Below are 17332 nucleotides of genomic sequence, written 5' to 3' on the forward strand. Positions count from 1 at the left end.
TCTGTTTCACATCTCCTATGCCCGCGAAGCAAAAATATTAACGTTGTCCAGCGTTTATCGATGTCCACGTGGCGGAATAAGCTTCAAGGAGGAGTAGATTATCCTGCTTCGGGGGTTCATGGTACCATCGTATACCGATCCACCGGGCCTATAAAGACTCGTTTTTCCCGTGGCTATCGTCGTCTTCCAAAACGGCTAAAACGGGAACGTAAAGGTCGGAAGCCTAAGGGAGGGGAAGATGGCACGCAAGCCGTCCGACCCTCCCAAGATGATGCCTCCGCAAACCGGATTATCCTCTGTCGCCTTTCCTCCCGGCCGACGGTGGCAGCTGATCGCGAAGGAGAAACAGAAGCCGAAGCTGGGAGCCCGGTTGGCGGAGGCGGCCGGGGAGACGGCGGCGGAGTGCGCGGCCATCGTCTGCTGCTGCCCCTGCGGCCTTGCGAACCTACTGTTCACCGCGGCCGTCAAATTGCCGGCAGGGCTCGTCCGTCGGGCCCTGCGGCACAAGAGGAAGCATGGCGCCGGCTTCGGCAAGAGGAAAGCCGGGCTCTTTCGGAACAGAGTTGGCTCCCTCGACGACGACGACTTCGGTATCTATTCGGGGTCTCTTCTGGTGGCGCTGGATGCCGAGGAGGTGTGGCCAGTGAAGGTGGCGTCGCCGGAGGTGTTGGCGTTGGAGAAGGAGATGTCGAAGAGGTTCTACAGCGCGGGGTTTTGGCGGAGCCCTTCGCAGAAGGAGTAGTGGGGTCGCCGTGCCTCTCTCGAGAAGGGAAAGGATTAAAAGCTCAGAACTTTGCCCCTCTCGCATGGAGAAACAGAGGAGAAGCGTTCGATGTCCCAACCAAAGGTGGTATCTTTTCAGGATCTCTGCTTCCAATTGACATCCTCTTGTACATTTCAAAGAGAAATTGAATCCACTCCAAATACGAATCTATTGTTATAAAAGACATGGACTAAAAGTGCATGAACTCCGTGTTTAATTCATCGAGAAAAAGATGGCATTTTGGTTGTAAAAGTCCGATCTTGATTTTGTGATCAAAGCTCCTTTCAACGAGAAACAGATCCCCTGAAATCAAACAAAACTCATATACAGCATAAATTTCTTTTCAGATCAAAATTTCCAACATAAATTTTCAGGCATCTCATTGGTTTATACGTGTGAAATAGAAGGATTGGTCAGCACGCTATCATCTTCTCCCACCAAGGAGACGTCAAACACCAGCGTCGCTTTCAGCGTAGCTGGAATTGGAACCTTTCCTTGCAAGAAAATGACATGGTTTCCTGTTCTTACCTAATTATATGAACTAATATATAATTAATCCTAAATAGATATTAATGATTAAAAAATAATTTTATAAAAAAAAAAGAGAATAAATTTATGTAACTTTTGAAAGCACAAACTTCTCCTATCAACTAATTAAAAATAATATGTAATTAGGCCATTGAGATAAAAAAAAAAATAATAATAATAATTAATGATTTCTTGAAACTGCATTCCTTCCATATCATATTCCTAGTATCAAATTTCATGGTCAACACAATAAGTTGGATGGATCGATTGGATCGTTGACCTGATCCCTACCAATTTTGACTTGACTTTTCTCGAACTAGCTTTAACGTTGGTGAGATCTTTCGTATCCTTACCTAACTACTACTTTCACCCAATTGGAATTTGAACCCCCAATTGCATCCTAAGTCAAGATCACATCTATCTAAACTTACCATCCCCGACTCCAATTGATCTTACTCATGATAAATTGACATTAATTAGTTGAGTAGATCATATGTATAAAATTGAACTTAAATTTACAAGCTAATAAAGAATATCCTAGCACCAAATGTAGAGCAACACCAGGCAGCCTCAAAGGAGTTGACATGAAACAACCTGGCATGTGTCCGATAGGGAGAATGGCTAACCCGACAAATATTGTATGATCAACTCTGTGCTGCTTGGACTGTACGAGTCGACGTTGTATAGTAGAGGTATGCACAAACCGATCCACACCATCAGGAACGTATGAGTCGGTCGCTTGCGTGGCCACGTCGAACGGGGCACGATGAGCAGTAAATGACTAGCATATCTTCGAGTCGACTCTCCAGGTATAAAAGCCAATCTCTTAACCTTGAAAGAGAGATTGAACCTCAAATACCATAATAATCCAATTGTAAACTTAAACATCAAAGGAGTGTGAGCCGAGAATTCCCCCTTAACCCAAGCCTATTATGTAGGGAGCATGCTGGTGACGTGACCAATCGAGCCCCACCTCCGATCGACCATGAGCACGCAATGAGATCTCGAGATTCGACCTTCGACCTTCGATTGATATTGTCCCTCGATTTTTCATTTCCCTAAAGATTCACATGGACGACCTTGCATATCTGATTCAGACTGAGCCGTGCCAACTCACCGACCATGGCATAAAGTTATACATTTTTAGGCGTTAATCACGATCGTCGGTTTAATACAAAGGTCTAAAGCCGTAGTCAATCTCGATCATGACCGTTCATTATACTCGGGCTTAATCTATTCCATCAGCACGATTTTAAATGCAATGTTGCGTCGAACCTAAAACGACCATGTAAGTTTAGCTTGCGGTAATCGGCAACCGTTCCAACAAACGGACAGTTGCAACAGATTCCGTCGGGTTTTAATTGGTAGATTCCCTCTTGGTAATATCCATTTCACGGCTAAACGGAATCTGTTACGGTAATCGTCTCGATAATTGAAAGACCCGCCGTCTCTCTTCCCCCCTTATTAGTTAGTGCCATAGAAGTAGCGAGAACGGAGAGAGAGCGAGACGGGAAAGAAGCACTCTGAAACGCGATTTCCTCCTCCTCCTCCTCTCTCTCTCCTTCGCTAGGGTTTCTTGATCGGTTCCCAATGAAGCGAGATCGCACCGTCGACTACCCAAACTCTAGCTGCCTCACGGTCGCCGTTGCGGATTCTCGATCCGCCCAACTCTACTCTTGAGCCGATTCGTCGGAGGTATTCTGTCGTTGCTTGTTTGTTTCGGATCCGATTCGTCCCGGATCCTCGTCTGATTCCGTTCTGCCTGTGGTTCCACTCAATCGTCGATCGTACTTCTTTCCTCCTTGGTTCTCTGATTTTTGATGATTTAGAGGCTGTGTTCCCCGCTGCTCTTGCCGAATAGAGGGAGTCTCGGTATGATCGCGGTATAGATGCCGCCTTGCACGGCGGTTTTTGATCGGTGTGTGCCGTTTGTGTTGATTGTGCTTCATAACAAATGTTGACTGGCTTGTCTTGAATGATTTATAGCCTTGGCCTTTGTCTTCTAACCGGTATGAAGTATTGATTTAGGGTTTGATAATGGATGAGACTGCAAAGATGGAGAGCCATTTGTCTTCGGCTGTGGCTTTTTTGGAAGGAGGTATTCAGGATGTTTGTGATGATGCATGCAGCATCTGCCTTGAAGCATTCTGTGAAAGTGATCCATCAACGGTAGGCGGTACTTTAGATTATTTTTTTTCTTCAGTAATTTGTAGGTGATCGAAACGTTCTTTCTTCACCTTTTCTTAATCGCTCGATTTTTTCTTCTAATTTGCTCTATATGTTTATCTTCAGGTTACTAGTTGCAGGCATGAGTTCCATCTACAGTGTATTCTTGAATGGTATTGTCTTCCTTGCATTCTCTGTTATTACTGTTCTTCCTGGGTCACTGAAGTCGTGCCAACCATGTTCTTATTAAGCATCTAGAAAATAGTCATGTGGAACTCTATAATCGAAGAAAACAACCTTCATAGCTTCGTTCAAAGGAATCATCTCCCATAGTAGTTTGCTGCAGTGGTTTGTCTACTTGTCTCGGGATGCGTTTTCTTGCAGTAGATAAATAAGTTTGGGCATGTTTTTGGTGGCTCTCTGTTGGTTGTTGGTTAATGTTGGGTGTCATCAGCGTCATAAGCTGGTTTCTTCTACAGTATTATTGAAATAACTATGTTCCTTATTTTATCCTCTTGAATGTGTTCTTTGTTTGGAACTATGTTTCTTTCAATTCAAGTTTTCTTTATTTTCTGTTCAATTTTAGGTGTCAGAGAAGCTCCCAATGCCCAATGTGTTGGCAGCGCATCAGTTTAAAGGATCCCACCAGGTTCATATTAAACCAAAGTGGTTTTGTGGTATGTGCCTAGACTATTCTTGCAACTTAAAGGTTCTGATTTTTGTTGGACATTGGTTGTGTCAGCCAAGAGTTACTGGAGGCTGTAGAGTGGGAGAGGAGCTTTAAAGTTGATAATACAAAGACTACCACCATAATTCAGCATCCAGCTTTTGGAGATTTTGAATTGCATCATGTGGGTTGTTATGTAATTTGATGTGATTTATACCCTTGAATTGTTGGACATAAGTGTAAAAGGTTTCTTTCCTTTCACATAAGGAATGTTTCTTTCTCAAAATTTGTTGCAGTTGCCTGTTGGTGGAAGTCATGCCGAAATGGAAGAGCATATTTTTCAGCACTTAGCTGCTGCTGCTTCCATGGGAAGGGCACACCGCATTGCTGGAAGAGAAGGTCGGGTTAGATCAGGATCTCATGGCCGTCCACAGTACCTGGTTTTCTCTACAAATTCAGATGCAGCTTCTGTGGGCTCCATATCTTCTTCCTCTCCTCCAAGAGGAGAAAATGAAGTTGCTCCTGCAATAGTTGCTGCTAACCCAACAATGCCCCCCGCTACTCTAGTAGGGGAATTTTCTGAACTAACAAGTGTTGCCCCAACTCATGCAAGTGAGGTAGCTACATTGACATCTGAGTCCCGCAATAGTCAGATGAGGTCAAGCATTTCATGTCCAAGGTGATCTTTAGGACTATATATTTGTGAATGTCCATGTGTATTTTTCGCTTCACTTCGGTTACGGAAGTGTTCTAATCATCACTTTTATATAGGACACCTGCTAGCCAATCATCTCGAGTTCACCAAGTTGGACCAGGGCCATCAGACTTCCAATCCTTCTCAGGATCCCTGAAATCTCGCTTGAGTGCTGTCTCGATGAGGTACTTTGAAGCTTATAGTTACAATGCTTGTTCTCTGGGAATGCAGATGCTAATTGTGTCCTTTGTACTTTGGACAATTAGGTACAAGGAATCAATCACTAAGAGTACTCAAGTATGGAGGGAGAGATTATTTTCACGTAATGGGCTTGTGGCAGATATTGGTTCTGAAGTCAGGAGAGAAATTAGCGTCGGAATTGCTACTGTGTCACGGATGATGGAGCGCTTAGATGCAAGAGAGAGAACAGCTGGTACTTCTGCCTCACCTGTTGCTGAAGGGTGCTCAGTTGTAGAACGAAGTAATGATGGTGATATTGTCAATCATGCAAGTGCTCATCCAAACAATGGCACTACACCATCTTCTTAGGTTACAGGTCCCAATTAAGCTATTTTTCATTTTGAAGGATCCGAGCGTGCTCCAGCTTTCAACATTAAAGGTATATACATTTCTGCTTCAGCATGTTTTGTAATTACATTTTTTAGACCCCCTTTGCCTTGTTGACCATCCATGTCATAGAGATCAGGAAAATAACATCAGAATTCTTAGTTGCACTATTATGTTTCATTGTTTCTTCAGTTCAGAAGTACATTTACTTTGAGTTGCTACTGGCCTGGACTTTTGAGTCTGTCTTTGTGAGGCTCAATGCTCGTCTTGCTTGCTTGAAGGTGGCTGGAACTGATTTGAAGCACGGCCATCCTAAGAACAATGCCTTTGGGTTCGCAATTCATATATGAAGTGACTGTTGTTGGTTCTCTGTCCTGTGGAATTGAGGTTGCCGATGTTTCACTAGCCAATATTTTATAAACGAAGAGTGAAGTTGGTTTATGTAATAGGGATTGGCAGAGCTAACGGGATTGAGTGATGTTATTGAGAGGAAGCTTGCGGTAATGGCTGGCTGACCCTGGTAATGGCACCAGCGCAGTGGATGTCTATGACCAGGGATCATTTCAGTGTTAGCGAACACTGTAGTATACATGTCAGCAGATTTTTGTTACATCTAGCAGACGGTAGATCTGCTTTGAGTCAAGTTTTTAGTCACTGTAGATTTTTATCTTGTCGGTGGAGATTTTGATATGCTGGAGTACTAGTTTGAGTTGTCTTCATGTGTAAGATTCCAAACTTAGGTAAAAAAAAATACAAAAAGTAAGTGACCAAGTCAATAAGGCTCAAATCATGAGAAATCTAGTTTCCTTTGTCATGGAATTGGCAGGATCTGGATTCTTTGAAGGAGAAAAGAGTTAGCTCAAAGTTCCTTGAGTTAGTCTGGATTCAGTATATAAATAAATACATGTTATATGAGGAATCGGCGTTGATGAATTTGATGTACATGTGTTGTTTTTCCTTGGACAAATTTAGTTACCTCTGGCATCTCCTTTACTATGGTTTTCTTTATCATATATTACAATAGTGAGTGTTTTGTTGTTTTACTCCCAAGGATTACAAATTTGTAGCTGTTATCTGAAAAAGTAAGGCTCTTATCTTTGCTGCTGCTGCTGTTCATACTCAGCACTCTCTCCTAATGTATATTGTGCTAATTGGATTTGTATGCTGTATCTCATGCCCAAGGTGGATGTTTTGCTTTGTACCGACTTATTAGTTCTGCATTCTCATGACAGAGACTTATCATCATGCATAATGTATCTATGATATTATTAGTCCTGCATTCTCCTATGTGTGCATTGCTGTGTTGTCTTATGTGAAAAAAAACGTCTTCTTTTTTTATATACTGATGTTTTGTATGCTTCATTTAATGCTTTTACATAGTATAGATGGATGTATCAAAATCGATATAAAAATATGTATGATTCATTAACCTCAATGTCCATAGGGGTATCCCAACAATGGAATAAGCTGCGGTTTGGTCTACACGTCGGCGTGCAACGACGACAAGCTGATGTGCTGATAAGGGTTCAAAGGTAGAACAGCTGATAGTTTGCTGATTGATTTGGTTCTCGTTATGGTGATATGTGCGTCTGTTTTAATTTTCTTATTGTGTCACTGCTTTCTGATAATTCGAATTGGTGGCTGAGGCCGTCACTTGTTGTGTCACAGCTTCCCTGCACTCTTACCCTCTCCAGTGATCCAACTATCGGCCTTCAGGTTCACGGATGAATCCTCCCCTTTTGCCATGTTTCTTCCACAAACCATACTAGGGTCGCTCATCCGGGTTAGAACCCTCGAGTTCCAGTGCAGATAATATGTTAAACAACAATATGAGTCAGTAAGCAGATAAAGGAAGACGGTAGCAAATGCTCGTCATTACCAACCCCGTCGTACAAACAAAATATATCTTATATGACACGTCACCAATAAAATAGCAATCCACCACATCAAGAAGGTGGGCCAAAGCAAAGTGTTTCACACAGATCAAGCAAATCTCAAGGAACAAACCGTGCATTGCAAGAAAAAGAAAGAAAAAACTTAGCATCTTATCGAACCCAAAAGCAACCCTGACTATGGATAACCTTTGCTATCTCCACCGGATAATGTCAAAGGGTCATTCCATTGGTTCATTGGAGGAGGAGGGTTACCATAGATCAAACTGCAAAAGAGTTGGACAAATAAATATACATGACCTAATAATGTCTCACAAAACAATATCTACTTCAGACCAAGAAAATGCGCAAACATAAAGCAGCAGCAGCAGCAGCATACTCTCCAAGCAGCACGAATTCTATTCACAAAAAGGGCACAAAGACTAATACATAGGACGGTAGGCTTGTGTTTTAACCTTGTACCGAAACTTCACTGGGTCCGATATCAGTTTCTAGACGATTAGCAATTGTTTTATTTTCCTCAACTCTGTCATCGGCAGATGCTAGTTCCGCTTCGGTGTTTGTTTCGGCAGAGACTTCTGTTGGTCTGTTATCGCTGTTTCCTGCATCGATCTCCTCGGTTTTGGGCGTCATAACTGATTCTGAGTCGAGTTTGGTGGTCTTTAACTTTTGTGATGGAAGTTTTGCAAGAGACTTTTTCTTTGAGTTCTTTGAAGCTATTGCATTCCCCTTACTGCTTTCTGAACCCTCATTCGGTTTGGTTAAACTGGATATAGGGTGTGGGCCATCACGAGTGTTGCCAGCTTCTGAGGGACCGTCTGCAGCAGTAACAGATGGCTTCCGGCGCCCAAGCTTTGGCGACCTTGCACGTGTTGGTGGGACCTGTAACACGACCAAGAATTAGCAGCAGGATTTATTTTCTCCCAAGAAAGACAAATCCGGAGATATGTCGTGCAGGAAACAAAGCACGCGAAACTGAAGAACTATACATCATCTGCAAATCATATGCCTTACACATTATTTTTAACAATGATTTGGAAAGAAACCAAAGTGAAAAGAAAAACCAGAAAAAAATTGAAGAACTTCACCATCAGCTAGGAAAAAATAACCATAACCTCTAGCAAACCTGATTTTGTGAATCTTGAAGAACTGAAACTGATTTTTCTTCCCCAATGCACATAATTTAGCCTAAATGAAAAGAAAATGAAATACCTAATGTCCATACAAGTTAAATAGAAATGTGAAATATGAGGAGAAAATTTGAAGTTTTTTTTTTATTGTTTAAGTGATTACATAAGTTAAACACTGTGCCCAAACTAGATTTGGATATGAAAGCTTGTTGAAGAAAAAAAAAATTTTACCTTGCTCATTGTGTTCTTGAATATTAAGTTCCTGCAGCTTATAGTGGAAATTTTACTGTCAATATTAGTGCCCTGACTAATTAACTCAATCTACAAAATTTTACTGTACTAAGATGCAGAAAGCTCAAATAGAAGACAACACATTAATCAATGCATAAAGATGTAATGTTGATATTATGGTCTTTTTTCTTTTTTTGAACCAATGTAAAGTGTATCATTTTATTTGTGTTTTCATTACATCAGTGCATTTTAATATGGATAACAAGCATCAACGTACCCAATCAGAATACCAGATTATTAAGAAATAAACAAAATGATGCACTGTTGTTGTAAGATGATAATGCAAGAAGTCACTTAAAAAAAGAAAATTTCCTAAACAACACACCATGGTAAGCAGATAATCCTATAAGAAATTGATGCAGAAGAGCCTGAATCGGAAGGCAACTGTAAAGAACAAAGAAGCTAAAACTCCCGAGCTACAACTAGGCAGAGATCTATCTTGATGATGGATACTTAAGCAGATGAGGAGGCCCAAATATCCTTTTAAAACAAATATGGTGCACAAAAATATTAAAAAATCACCTATTAGAAGACAATGTTCAGGCAGGCTGTTTATTTAACTACAATAATAATATCACCAACTATAAACTATGTTATTCAAATCTATTAATGAATCAGTGACACTTCATATAGCAAAATAGGAAAGAATAGTACCTTCTTTAATTCAACTTTAGGAGGACAAGGTTCCTGATAAAAGGTTGGCATTGGAGTGGCTTTAAAGGTCAAGCTCTTTCTCAGCTGTCTGATCTCAGCCTCTTGACTCTCCTAATTATATTTTCTAGAGAACTTAGTTCACATTCAGTCTGCAAAAGCTTTCATGAAGGACAAGTAAAATTTTCAGACTTCAGTGAAAGGACTACCTTAGATTTTGCCTGCAAGTTAGTCTTTTCCAGTTCCTTTGCATGATTCTTCTCTTCAAGTTTCGTAAAAAACTGAAAAGACAATAAAATTTGGTTAAAGATGCAACACTGAAAAGGTGTTTGAAAAAAAAAATTAAAAGTGGATCTGCTAACCTCTTTACGTTTCTCAGCACGCTCATCCAACCTAAAATTAAAAGCATTGCCAATACTCTTTCTTGCATGTGGTGTTGAACTTCTGGAATAAACATAGCATACACCTCAAACAAAATACCATGGCATGTAAGAAAATGATAATGGTTAAGAAAGAGACATTACGAGGCTGTGGAGTGGGTATCATCATCCTTTTTTGCTGGCAATGCATGTTTCAAGGGCTTTGTTTTACTACCATTTGACCTGTTATGCCATGTTAATTGCATCAAAAATGAAAATAATTTAACTTATATGGTGAAGTCACTCTTATCGAAAGTATCGTCAAGCAATTGTAGGTCAGACATCAAATATAAGACACAGACTTTAAATATAAAACATGGCATACAACTTCAGCCACAGGTGAAGCAATATGATGAATAAAGCTAATGTTTTTTTGTCTGATGATTGCATATGAAAGTCATTCCTCAGATGTGAAATGGCATTGGACTTGTCAAATACCAGAATTTTTCTCTGAACTTTGCATTCACCTTGTAAAATGCATGCAATGATGCGTGTCATTTAACAAAAATTGACGCAAATTCCAAAATTCATATAACCATCATTAAGCATGTATGATAATGCATCATAAGCATTTTACTTCAAGAGTGTGACAGAAAAAGCTTTGCTAAACTTGCAGAAGATACAGGAGCTTACTGGGCAGATTCGGCAGAAGTGCCATTTGCCTCGGCAGAACCAGTCTTCACGGATTAGTGTTGAGCAATTAGTTAAAAAGGATCAGCAAAAAACAGCCCACAGTTCACTATCAGTCAAACCATAGTCCTTGACACTTAAGTTACTTGTTCTAGAAAAGATCAATTATCCACCTACCTTCAGACTCACAGATGTTCTCCGAACACTTGGTACAGCAGTCAAAGCAGAAAGCTTGGCAGCAAGATCACCTAAGGGTCAGATTGTAACATTTAGCAGGGGAAAAGGTAATTTGTTGAAATAACGGAACACGAAGAAAGAAGAGACTGTACCATTTGTAATTAATGATGCAACTTTAGTCTGCCTTGTAGAAGTTGTAATTGAGCGGAAATTATTAGCAAGAGACCCTCTAGAAGGAAATGAGACACTCTGTGACAGAACATTCTTTTTCTTCTGAGATTCAATGGCGGAACCATTCAGAACACGAGGACTTTTCTGTGTCTTCCTCGATCGATTATTAACATCAGCTTCACCCTTCTGCGCAAAAATGTGTGGCAGCACATCTTCCATTCAACATTACTGTCTGACTTGTGGAAAAGAGGCCGATGAAAATACAAAGAGAATTACCTTGGAAGGATTAGATGCTTTGTTCTCGGTGGCAGATACAGTGTCTCCATCCTTGTCCCCGGCAGAATTGATGACTTCAACCTTTGACGCACCTTCGGAACCACCATCGGCATGAACAGCATCAGCACCATTCTCAATAACTTCGTTCTCCTTGTTTATATGTGAACTGAATCCATTGTTCTCGGGAGCTTTCTCCACTGACCCTTTATTAAGTTCCAGCTCGATTCCATCACCAGATTCCATCTTACAATGGAAATCTACCACAATTTAGAAATTTAACGCTGCAACAGTACAATTCAAGAACATCCTTATATGTAGTAATAACTGAAGCAACACTATAAATCTGAAATCGACAAAGGTAAATCCGATTCGGTCCTACTTCGTCTTCAATCCTTTCGTAAATGCATCGCCCAGAACACTACAACCCATGATCTCACGCCTAATCCTACTACACTACACCATGAGGAAACCATCAACATTCTGGAAGGATTTATAACGAATTCTCCTTCGGAGTCGAGATCCAAACCCCCCATAAACAATTCGACGAATAAGGAGCAGAAGAGAGATGAAGATCACCAGCAAGAGCAGGAGATTACGCCTTACCTGCAGGGATCCGGTCGAGGTGGAGTCTGAGCGACGGATCAGAAGGGCGTCGACAGATCCGCGTACGAGCGAGGAGCGGCGGTGATCCGGACTGGCTCGGCGAGATCAGAACGCGGGAATTCGAATCAAGGACGTCGAGTGCCCTCTCCGCTTCGGAATCGATGGGTTCTGGCGCGGGAATCTCGATTTGGCCCTCTCTCCGGAAAACCCTAGATTCGGCGTCGTCGCCCTCCGCTTCGCAACCACCACCACCACCACCACCACCTCCCCTCCTCTCCTCTCTCTCTCTCTCTCTCTCTCTCTCTCTCTCTCACTCTCTCGCTAAGAAGAGGACGAAATGTGGGACGGCCTATTTTTTTCAAACTAAAGATGTATACGGAGCCTTATTTGCCGAATTGCCACGTGTTGTTACTAAAATACCCCTACATTTTCCCCAAAACTTCAATTAAATACAATAAAGTCGCAAGCCCGGAGAGGGTAGTTTCGTCCTATGGGGCCCAATGGTGGGAGAACGTGCAACGCTACCGATGGACGGTTTGATCATCGCAAAATATGAACGAGCTAGATCTATTTCGTGGTAAGATCGGACGGTTACGATCGAGGTTGGCAAGCATGAGCTGGCTTGGGACTGGTGAGTGACGTGGAAAGATCACGGCCGTCGGAAGGACTCCAATCATCCCGCCGCTCCATCAGGCGGGTGACGAGTTGCCCTCCGCGCAGGCGACTTGTAATTGGAGTCGCACCGAAGTTACCCCTCCGGTTCGTCACTCGCTCTGTCATTGGAGGCAGCAAAGCGGGACCCAATCGGGGTTTATCGGTTTAGCAAATCAATGGTTAAGGTAAGCTTCAGTGTGTCCTCGTCATCGGTACGAAAGGGGGGGGGTGGGGGAGGCACAGCTCGGCCCACGTCGTCCCCTGCCGAGATCGCGACCGTCCATGAGACACCGACGCACCACGTTATCGGCCGCACGCTCTACTGTCGGTGCGTCCGACGCCTCCCCACATGCTCTGCTCCCGTTCGCCCACATCGTGTTCGAGAAAATGCGCGGCAGCGACTCGGTGGTTGCGCTTGATCCAGGAGCAGGAAAGACCATTACTGCCATCCCTAACGCACATTATTGTTCCTGCTATATGTACAATTCATCATCTTACAGTGACTGGCGTAGCAGATAAATGATGGGTTCTCAGCTGTGTCCTGCTCTCTAAATCTCATCCACATCCACTGGTTTTGGGCGGACTCGAGACAAACAGGCGGATGCAGGTCAAGGATTGCATAAAGGAGCAGCGAAGCTTCACGATGTGGACAACCAAATGGGTGGACGTGCGGACTACATGGTCAATGTCGGACGACCGTATTCCACGGCATATCAAGGAAGGATCGAGTTTTCTCGTTAGATCGATCGGAACATGGGTTGTCTCCGACTGGTAGCGTGCTGTAGTTATCACGAATTAAGAGTCATTGCCTTGAGACTGGATAGACACATCGAATTTGATTCATTGCATTTGGTACGGAAGTAAGCTCATCTCCACAGAAATAACCTAACCCTGGTTTCACAGCATTACAGATGAAGGAAAGATTGAAGAAGACGAGAAAAGAAAACCAGATGCATTAAATGCAGATCCCAAATGCAAGGAAAATGAGACCACCAAAGTCGTCATCAACCAAAACCTAACCAGATGATTATTAACCTGCAACCGGCGATACATCAAATTGTTCGGAACAATAAGCAGAAGCTTATATCGCGCTAGTCACTATACATCTGCTTACATGTCACAGCAAGTGTGTAGGTTTCAAACGGCTGCCGACCATATGGTTTCCGAAAACAAAAGTGGGCATGTGGTTCAGGAATGATCAGTACACGGCGATGAACGGCATAAGCACAGATCCTATCCAAAGTTTCCCATCCTTCTCCTCCACTTCACTCACTGCTCTGACCACCTTGCCTTGGCTATCCTCCAAAATCTCCAGCAACTCCCCGTCTGGACTGTACTTGATGATCACAGCATGCGGTCTGCCTCCGATTTGCAACAGGAAATGATATTTTGCAGGAATGGGGAGCTTTAACAGAAACTTTCTCAACCGGAAATACCGACTCGTGAGATGTGTATACATACTAAGGCGACAATGGATTGCCACCCAGAATTCACCCTTCTCGTTAGTCCTCACATTGTCAGGGAAGCCTGGAAGGACGGCAAAAACATCCGAGGTTCCCGCCTTTTCTCCCTTCAGCCAGTATCTACTCAATCTGTAAAATAAAATGCATACCGCATAAGAAACATTTAGCTTACAAGGGCTACAAGAGTTAACGTGCAGATGCCAACCTGCCACGTGATCCTTCACAGAACAAAAAGAAGGATCCATCCTTGCTTAAAGTGACACCATTGGGGAATTGAAGACCCCGAAGTAGCACTGTTGTTTCTTTCATAACAGGGTTGTATTTTAATAGCCTTCCTGAAGGCTCTCCGGTGAAAACTAGTTGCATAAAGTTCCTGGAGGACAATTTCAAGATTTATAATGGCCACATATTCTTTTGTTACAATGAATCTAAATAGAGTGCGAAGCTTGTCATGCCTATCTACATTTACTAACAGATGAAGCATAGTCATGTTTGAAAGCTAGTTTTCAGGAGGTTGACATCACTTCCAAGGAAATGAATTAGAGTAACCAATAACCACATACCAGTTTTGGCTCGTTAGTTGGATTGCATAGCAAAGGATACTTTATTTCCTTGTCTTTCATGAGAAATAACATCACATTATAGATAAAAATAGTGTCATATTTCTCGCTTATTTATGTTGATATATGGTGGCTGCTTAGTTCCATATACACAATAGAATGAAATCTAGAGTCTATAAACATTATTTTAGCAACCAGATTGAATACAATATGTGCATTTTTGTCTTTCTGAATTATTCCTTAATGATTATTATCCCAAAAGCTGCTTGTTCGCCACATGCGTAAGGAACAGAACATGAAAGGCACACTAACTAAATGTATAAAGCTAGACAAATACAGAACACCAGTTACAAAACTAATGTAACTTTGCGAGAATAACTTACTTTTGGGTGTAGTTTGTTCACAATAATCAAGAATTTTAATATTGTTTTATTGAAAAGATAACACAAGCACTGGCATATTACCAAGATGATAGAGAAGTTAAAGGTAGCATTAGATTAGATGGACAGCTTAAATCGAGGGAGGGTAAACTTTGATGGAATATGAGAAGATTTCCCAGATGTTGAGTGACTTTGATGTTGCAGCTTTGAAAAAGCTTTGGCTCCAATGCCTACTGCTTCTCAAGCGACAAAGCATGTTTGCACTGAGGTTTATCAAATGAAGGAGTAGTCTTCATTTTTTTTAGACTGAGAATGATGAACCAGCCATGGCTAACATGTTCGACTTTTATCATTCTGTTTCACACAGCAGTATCAGAAAGAATCACACAACATACCGCATGCTAATAAGATGAACATTTCTATAGGGAAACAGCATTTACACAATAAACCTCCAATCCTTGCTTTAAAGTTTGAACATCAAGCACCAAAAACAGAACACAAGCCCGATTAAATTAAGCAGAAAAAGAAAATTTAACAAGGGCAACAATAATCTAATTGATTTTTGTGAACTAAAATCTGTAAGCTCCTACAAGAATACAAACTCAATAGAGCAGAAACACAGTTTACATGTCTGTTATAATCTAATATAAAACTCCATTGAACATTAAACATGCAGCCAAACCAAAATAAGATGACACAAAAGCAAACCGTAACATTTCTGATATTATCATTAAAGGTTTTGCATTTTTTTAGAAACAGTGTTACTCAGGAGCCTAAAGAAGAAATACCTCCTCTGGTAATTGGTACTGCTGTCTGTGAAATATATGCTTCCATCCTCATCTATATCCAGGTCGTTGGTGAACTTTAATGGTATTCCTTCTGCTTCAGTAGTTACTGGTGTAGCCAAGCCACCTTCCGGGCCTACCTTGAGCAACCCAAAATAGGCATCAGCAATATACAAGTCTCCAGTTTTCTTGTCAAATCGAAGTCCTAATGGTCGCCCACAGATATGCTCATTCTTTAAGTAACTCAAAGGTGATGGCTTTGGGTTACATATCTCGGACCTATCAACACCAGATGACAGATAACAATAAGTCAGTCAGTCACCATCACATACTCAATGGGGTTATAGCAATTTACAGAGGCAACTGCAGATGTTCATGAGCATCAATACTATCATCTTTCTGTTGTTTGTCTTTGTGTAAATTCAATGAAAAAAAATAAAAGAGATCCTTCAAACCAGATGTTCTTTCTTCAGTCTACTGAAGCAGAACTCAGAAATGGATTTCGATTGCCTTTTCTCATATAAAGTGGTGATGTCACAAAATTGCTATGGAATCATAAAAATTAAAGACTTTGTGGTAAGTCACACTAATTACAAGCCAATGTGTTCTCCTCAGAGTAGTTCTTAAAATATCAAGTGCCCAGGTGCAGTAATTTCCAGTCTAAATCTTTAAAGACTGTGCCATATGCTGGTTAAAAATGGAACTTTTAAGCTTTTGCTGAGATAAAAGTGCATTCATCTGTCCCCGGGATAACATATATCATGATGGTATCCAAGGTCTACAAGAATCAGAAAGATAGGGATAAGCCATCACCTTTACCACTTTGCTTTCTATTTCCTAGCCTTGTGGCCAGGCTTTACCGGCAGCAAATTTCTCCTATATCTTATGGGTTACGGAATGAATGGCTTGCAAATCAAGCAGGCAAAACCCAATACAGGGAAAGGACAGACCTTTCCAAGGTCTCTCTTACCCAGCCATCGATGTGATCAGACCACAAAAGTCGCACCTTTTTATCGTCGTTACATAGATCGAGAGTGAGACGAAACCATACCTGTTGGGAGACGTGTATGCGAAATCGGACCATGACTCTCCGTCCCAGAAGACCACCCGGCCGTCGGCGACGCCGGTGTAGGGCCCCCGCCCCTGGGGGTCGAAGGCGACGCTCTCCGGGCCCTGGACCTGGTTGAGAAACTTGATCTCCGCCCTCTGGAGCCGGTCCTCGGCGTCCCGCGCCGTGGGGAGCTCCGACCAGGACGGCACCTCTATGGGGTACGCCTCGAAGCCCGGGAACGCCGCCATGGGGCTGTGGCCGAAGGGGTCCAACCCGCAGTAAAGAGCCACCAGGAGGACTACTCCGCCGATCACAACCGCCGCCGCCGCCATCGTCGCGGCTTCTCTTGGCTCCTCGCGGCGGATGTCTCGATTGCCTCGGTGTTCGAGCCTCGCTGCCTTTTTATCTCTAAAGCGCAAGCAAGCATGTAAACAAGGGTAAGAAAACAGAAAGACAATAAAGTCCAAACCCTTTTCTAAAATTCCCATAATATCCTCTCAATAGCCTTCTTCAATTTTTCGAATTTTGTATTAAAAATTAGCTCATATATATATATATATATATATATATATATATATATATATATAACAGTGGCTACGTTTACTACTTAATCCCCCTTCATTTAAACGTCAGCATAATGATAAATGTTGCATTAAAATTGAGAGGAAAATGTTTTTTTTTTTACATTGCCAAGGGTAGATGTGTAAAATACCTTTAAAAGAAAGAAAAGAAGCATAAAGTTGTGTCTCCGGACGGCATGCGACCGGGAGGTGTTTGTATTCTCGTTGGAATTTGAGCTAACAGGTGGTGTGCT

The 17332-nt window shown here is 42.0% G+C and overlaps 4 protein-coding genes across 7 annotated transcripts; 2 read left to right on the forward strand and 2 right to left on the reverse strand.

Moving 5' to 3' along the window:
- Positions 1-176: 176 nt before the first annotated feature.
- LOC135618705 (uncharacterized) lies at positions 177-964 on the forward strand. Its single transcript, XM_065119858.1, has one exon. It carries the CDS (start codon positions 239-241, stop codon positions 740-742), a length of 504 nt encoding a protein of 167 aa, XP_064975930.1. The 5' UTR covers positions 177-238; the 3' UTR covers positions 743-964.
- Positions 965-2733: 1769 nt separating this feature from the next.
- LOC103993844 (E3 ubiquitin-protein ligase RHF2A) lies at positions 2734-7050 on the forward strand. Of its 4 annotated transcripts, XR_010489322.1 has the most exons (10): positions 2734-2986; positions 3121-3209; positions 3320-3460; positions 3584-3630; positions 4044-4106; positions 4200-4308; positions 4421-4803; positions 4896-5003; positions 5085-5437; positions 6830-7050. XR_010489322.1 is itself a non-coding variant. In XM_009414045.3 (8 exons), exons 2-8 carry the CDS (start codon positions 3329-3331, stop codon positions 5365-5367), a joined length of 1125 nt encoding a protein of 374 aa, XP_009412320.2. In that variant the 5' UTR covers positions 2735-2986; positions 3320-3328; the 3' UTR covers positions 5368-5576. The 4 variants fall into 4 exon arrangements, 1 of the variants encoding a protein (XP_009412320.2); XR_010489321.1 differs by having other exon boundaries at positions 2734-3209; XR_010489320.1 differs by lacking the exon at positions 3121-3209 and having other exon boundaries at positions 2735-2986.
- Positions 7051-7379: 329 nt separating this feature from the next.
- On the reverse strand, positions 7380-11908 carry LOC103993842 (protein WVD2-like 4). The gene is made up of 10 exons (XM_009414042.3): positions 11626-11908; positions 11023-11279; positions 10728-10932; positions 10576-10646; positions 10402-10445; positions 9874-9951; positions 9712-9793; positions 9559-9630; positions 9353-9463; positions 7380-8159 (listed from the first exon to the last, which is right to left on the reverse strand). The coding sequence occupies exons 2-10, from the start codon at positions 11263-11265 to the stop codon at positions 7728-7730; spliced, it is 1338 nt and encodes a 445-aa protein (XP_009412317.2). The 5' UTR covers positions 11266-11279; positions 11626-11908; the 3' UTR covers positions 7380-7727.
- A 1369-nt stretch (positions 11909-13277) lies between these two features.
- Positions 13278-16914, reverse strand: LOC135618707 (protein STRICTOSIDINE SYNTHASE-LIKE 3-like). Its single transcript, XM_065119859.1, has 4 exons — positions 16519-16914; positions 15471-15746; positions 13948-14115; positions 13278-13871 (listed from the first exon to the last, which is right to left on the reverse strand). Exons 1-4 carry the CDS (start codon positions 16848-16850, stop codon positions 13478-13480), a joined length of 1170 nt encoding a protein of 389 aa, XP_064975931.1. The 5' UTR covers positions 16851-16914; the 3' UTR covers positions 13278-13477.
- Between the last annotated feature and the right edge of the window lie 418 nt (positions 16915-17332).

The sequence above is a fragment of the Musa acuminata genome, chromosome BXJ2-8, assembly GCF_036884655.1.
Source record: "Musa acuminata AAA Group cultivar baxijiao chromosome BXJ2-8, Cavendish_Baxijiao_AAA, whole genome shotgun sequence".
In the NCBI taxonomy this organism is placed as follows: domain Eukaryota; kingdom Viridiplantae; phylum Streptophyta; class Magnoliopsida; order Zingiberales; family Musaceae; genus Musa; species Musa acuminata.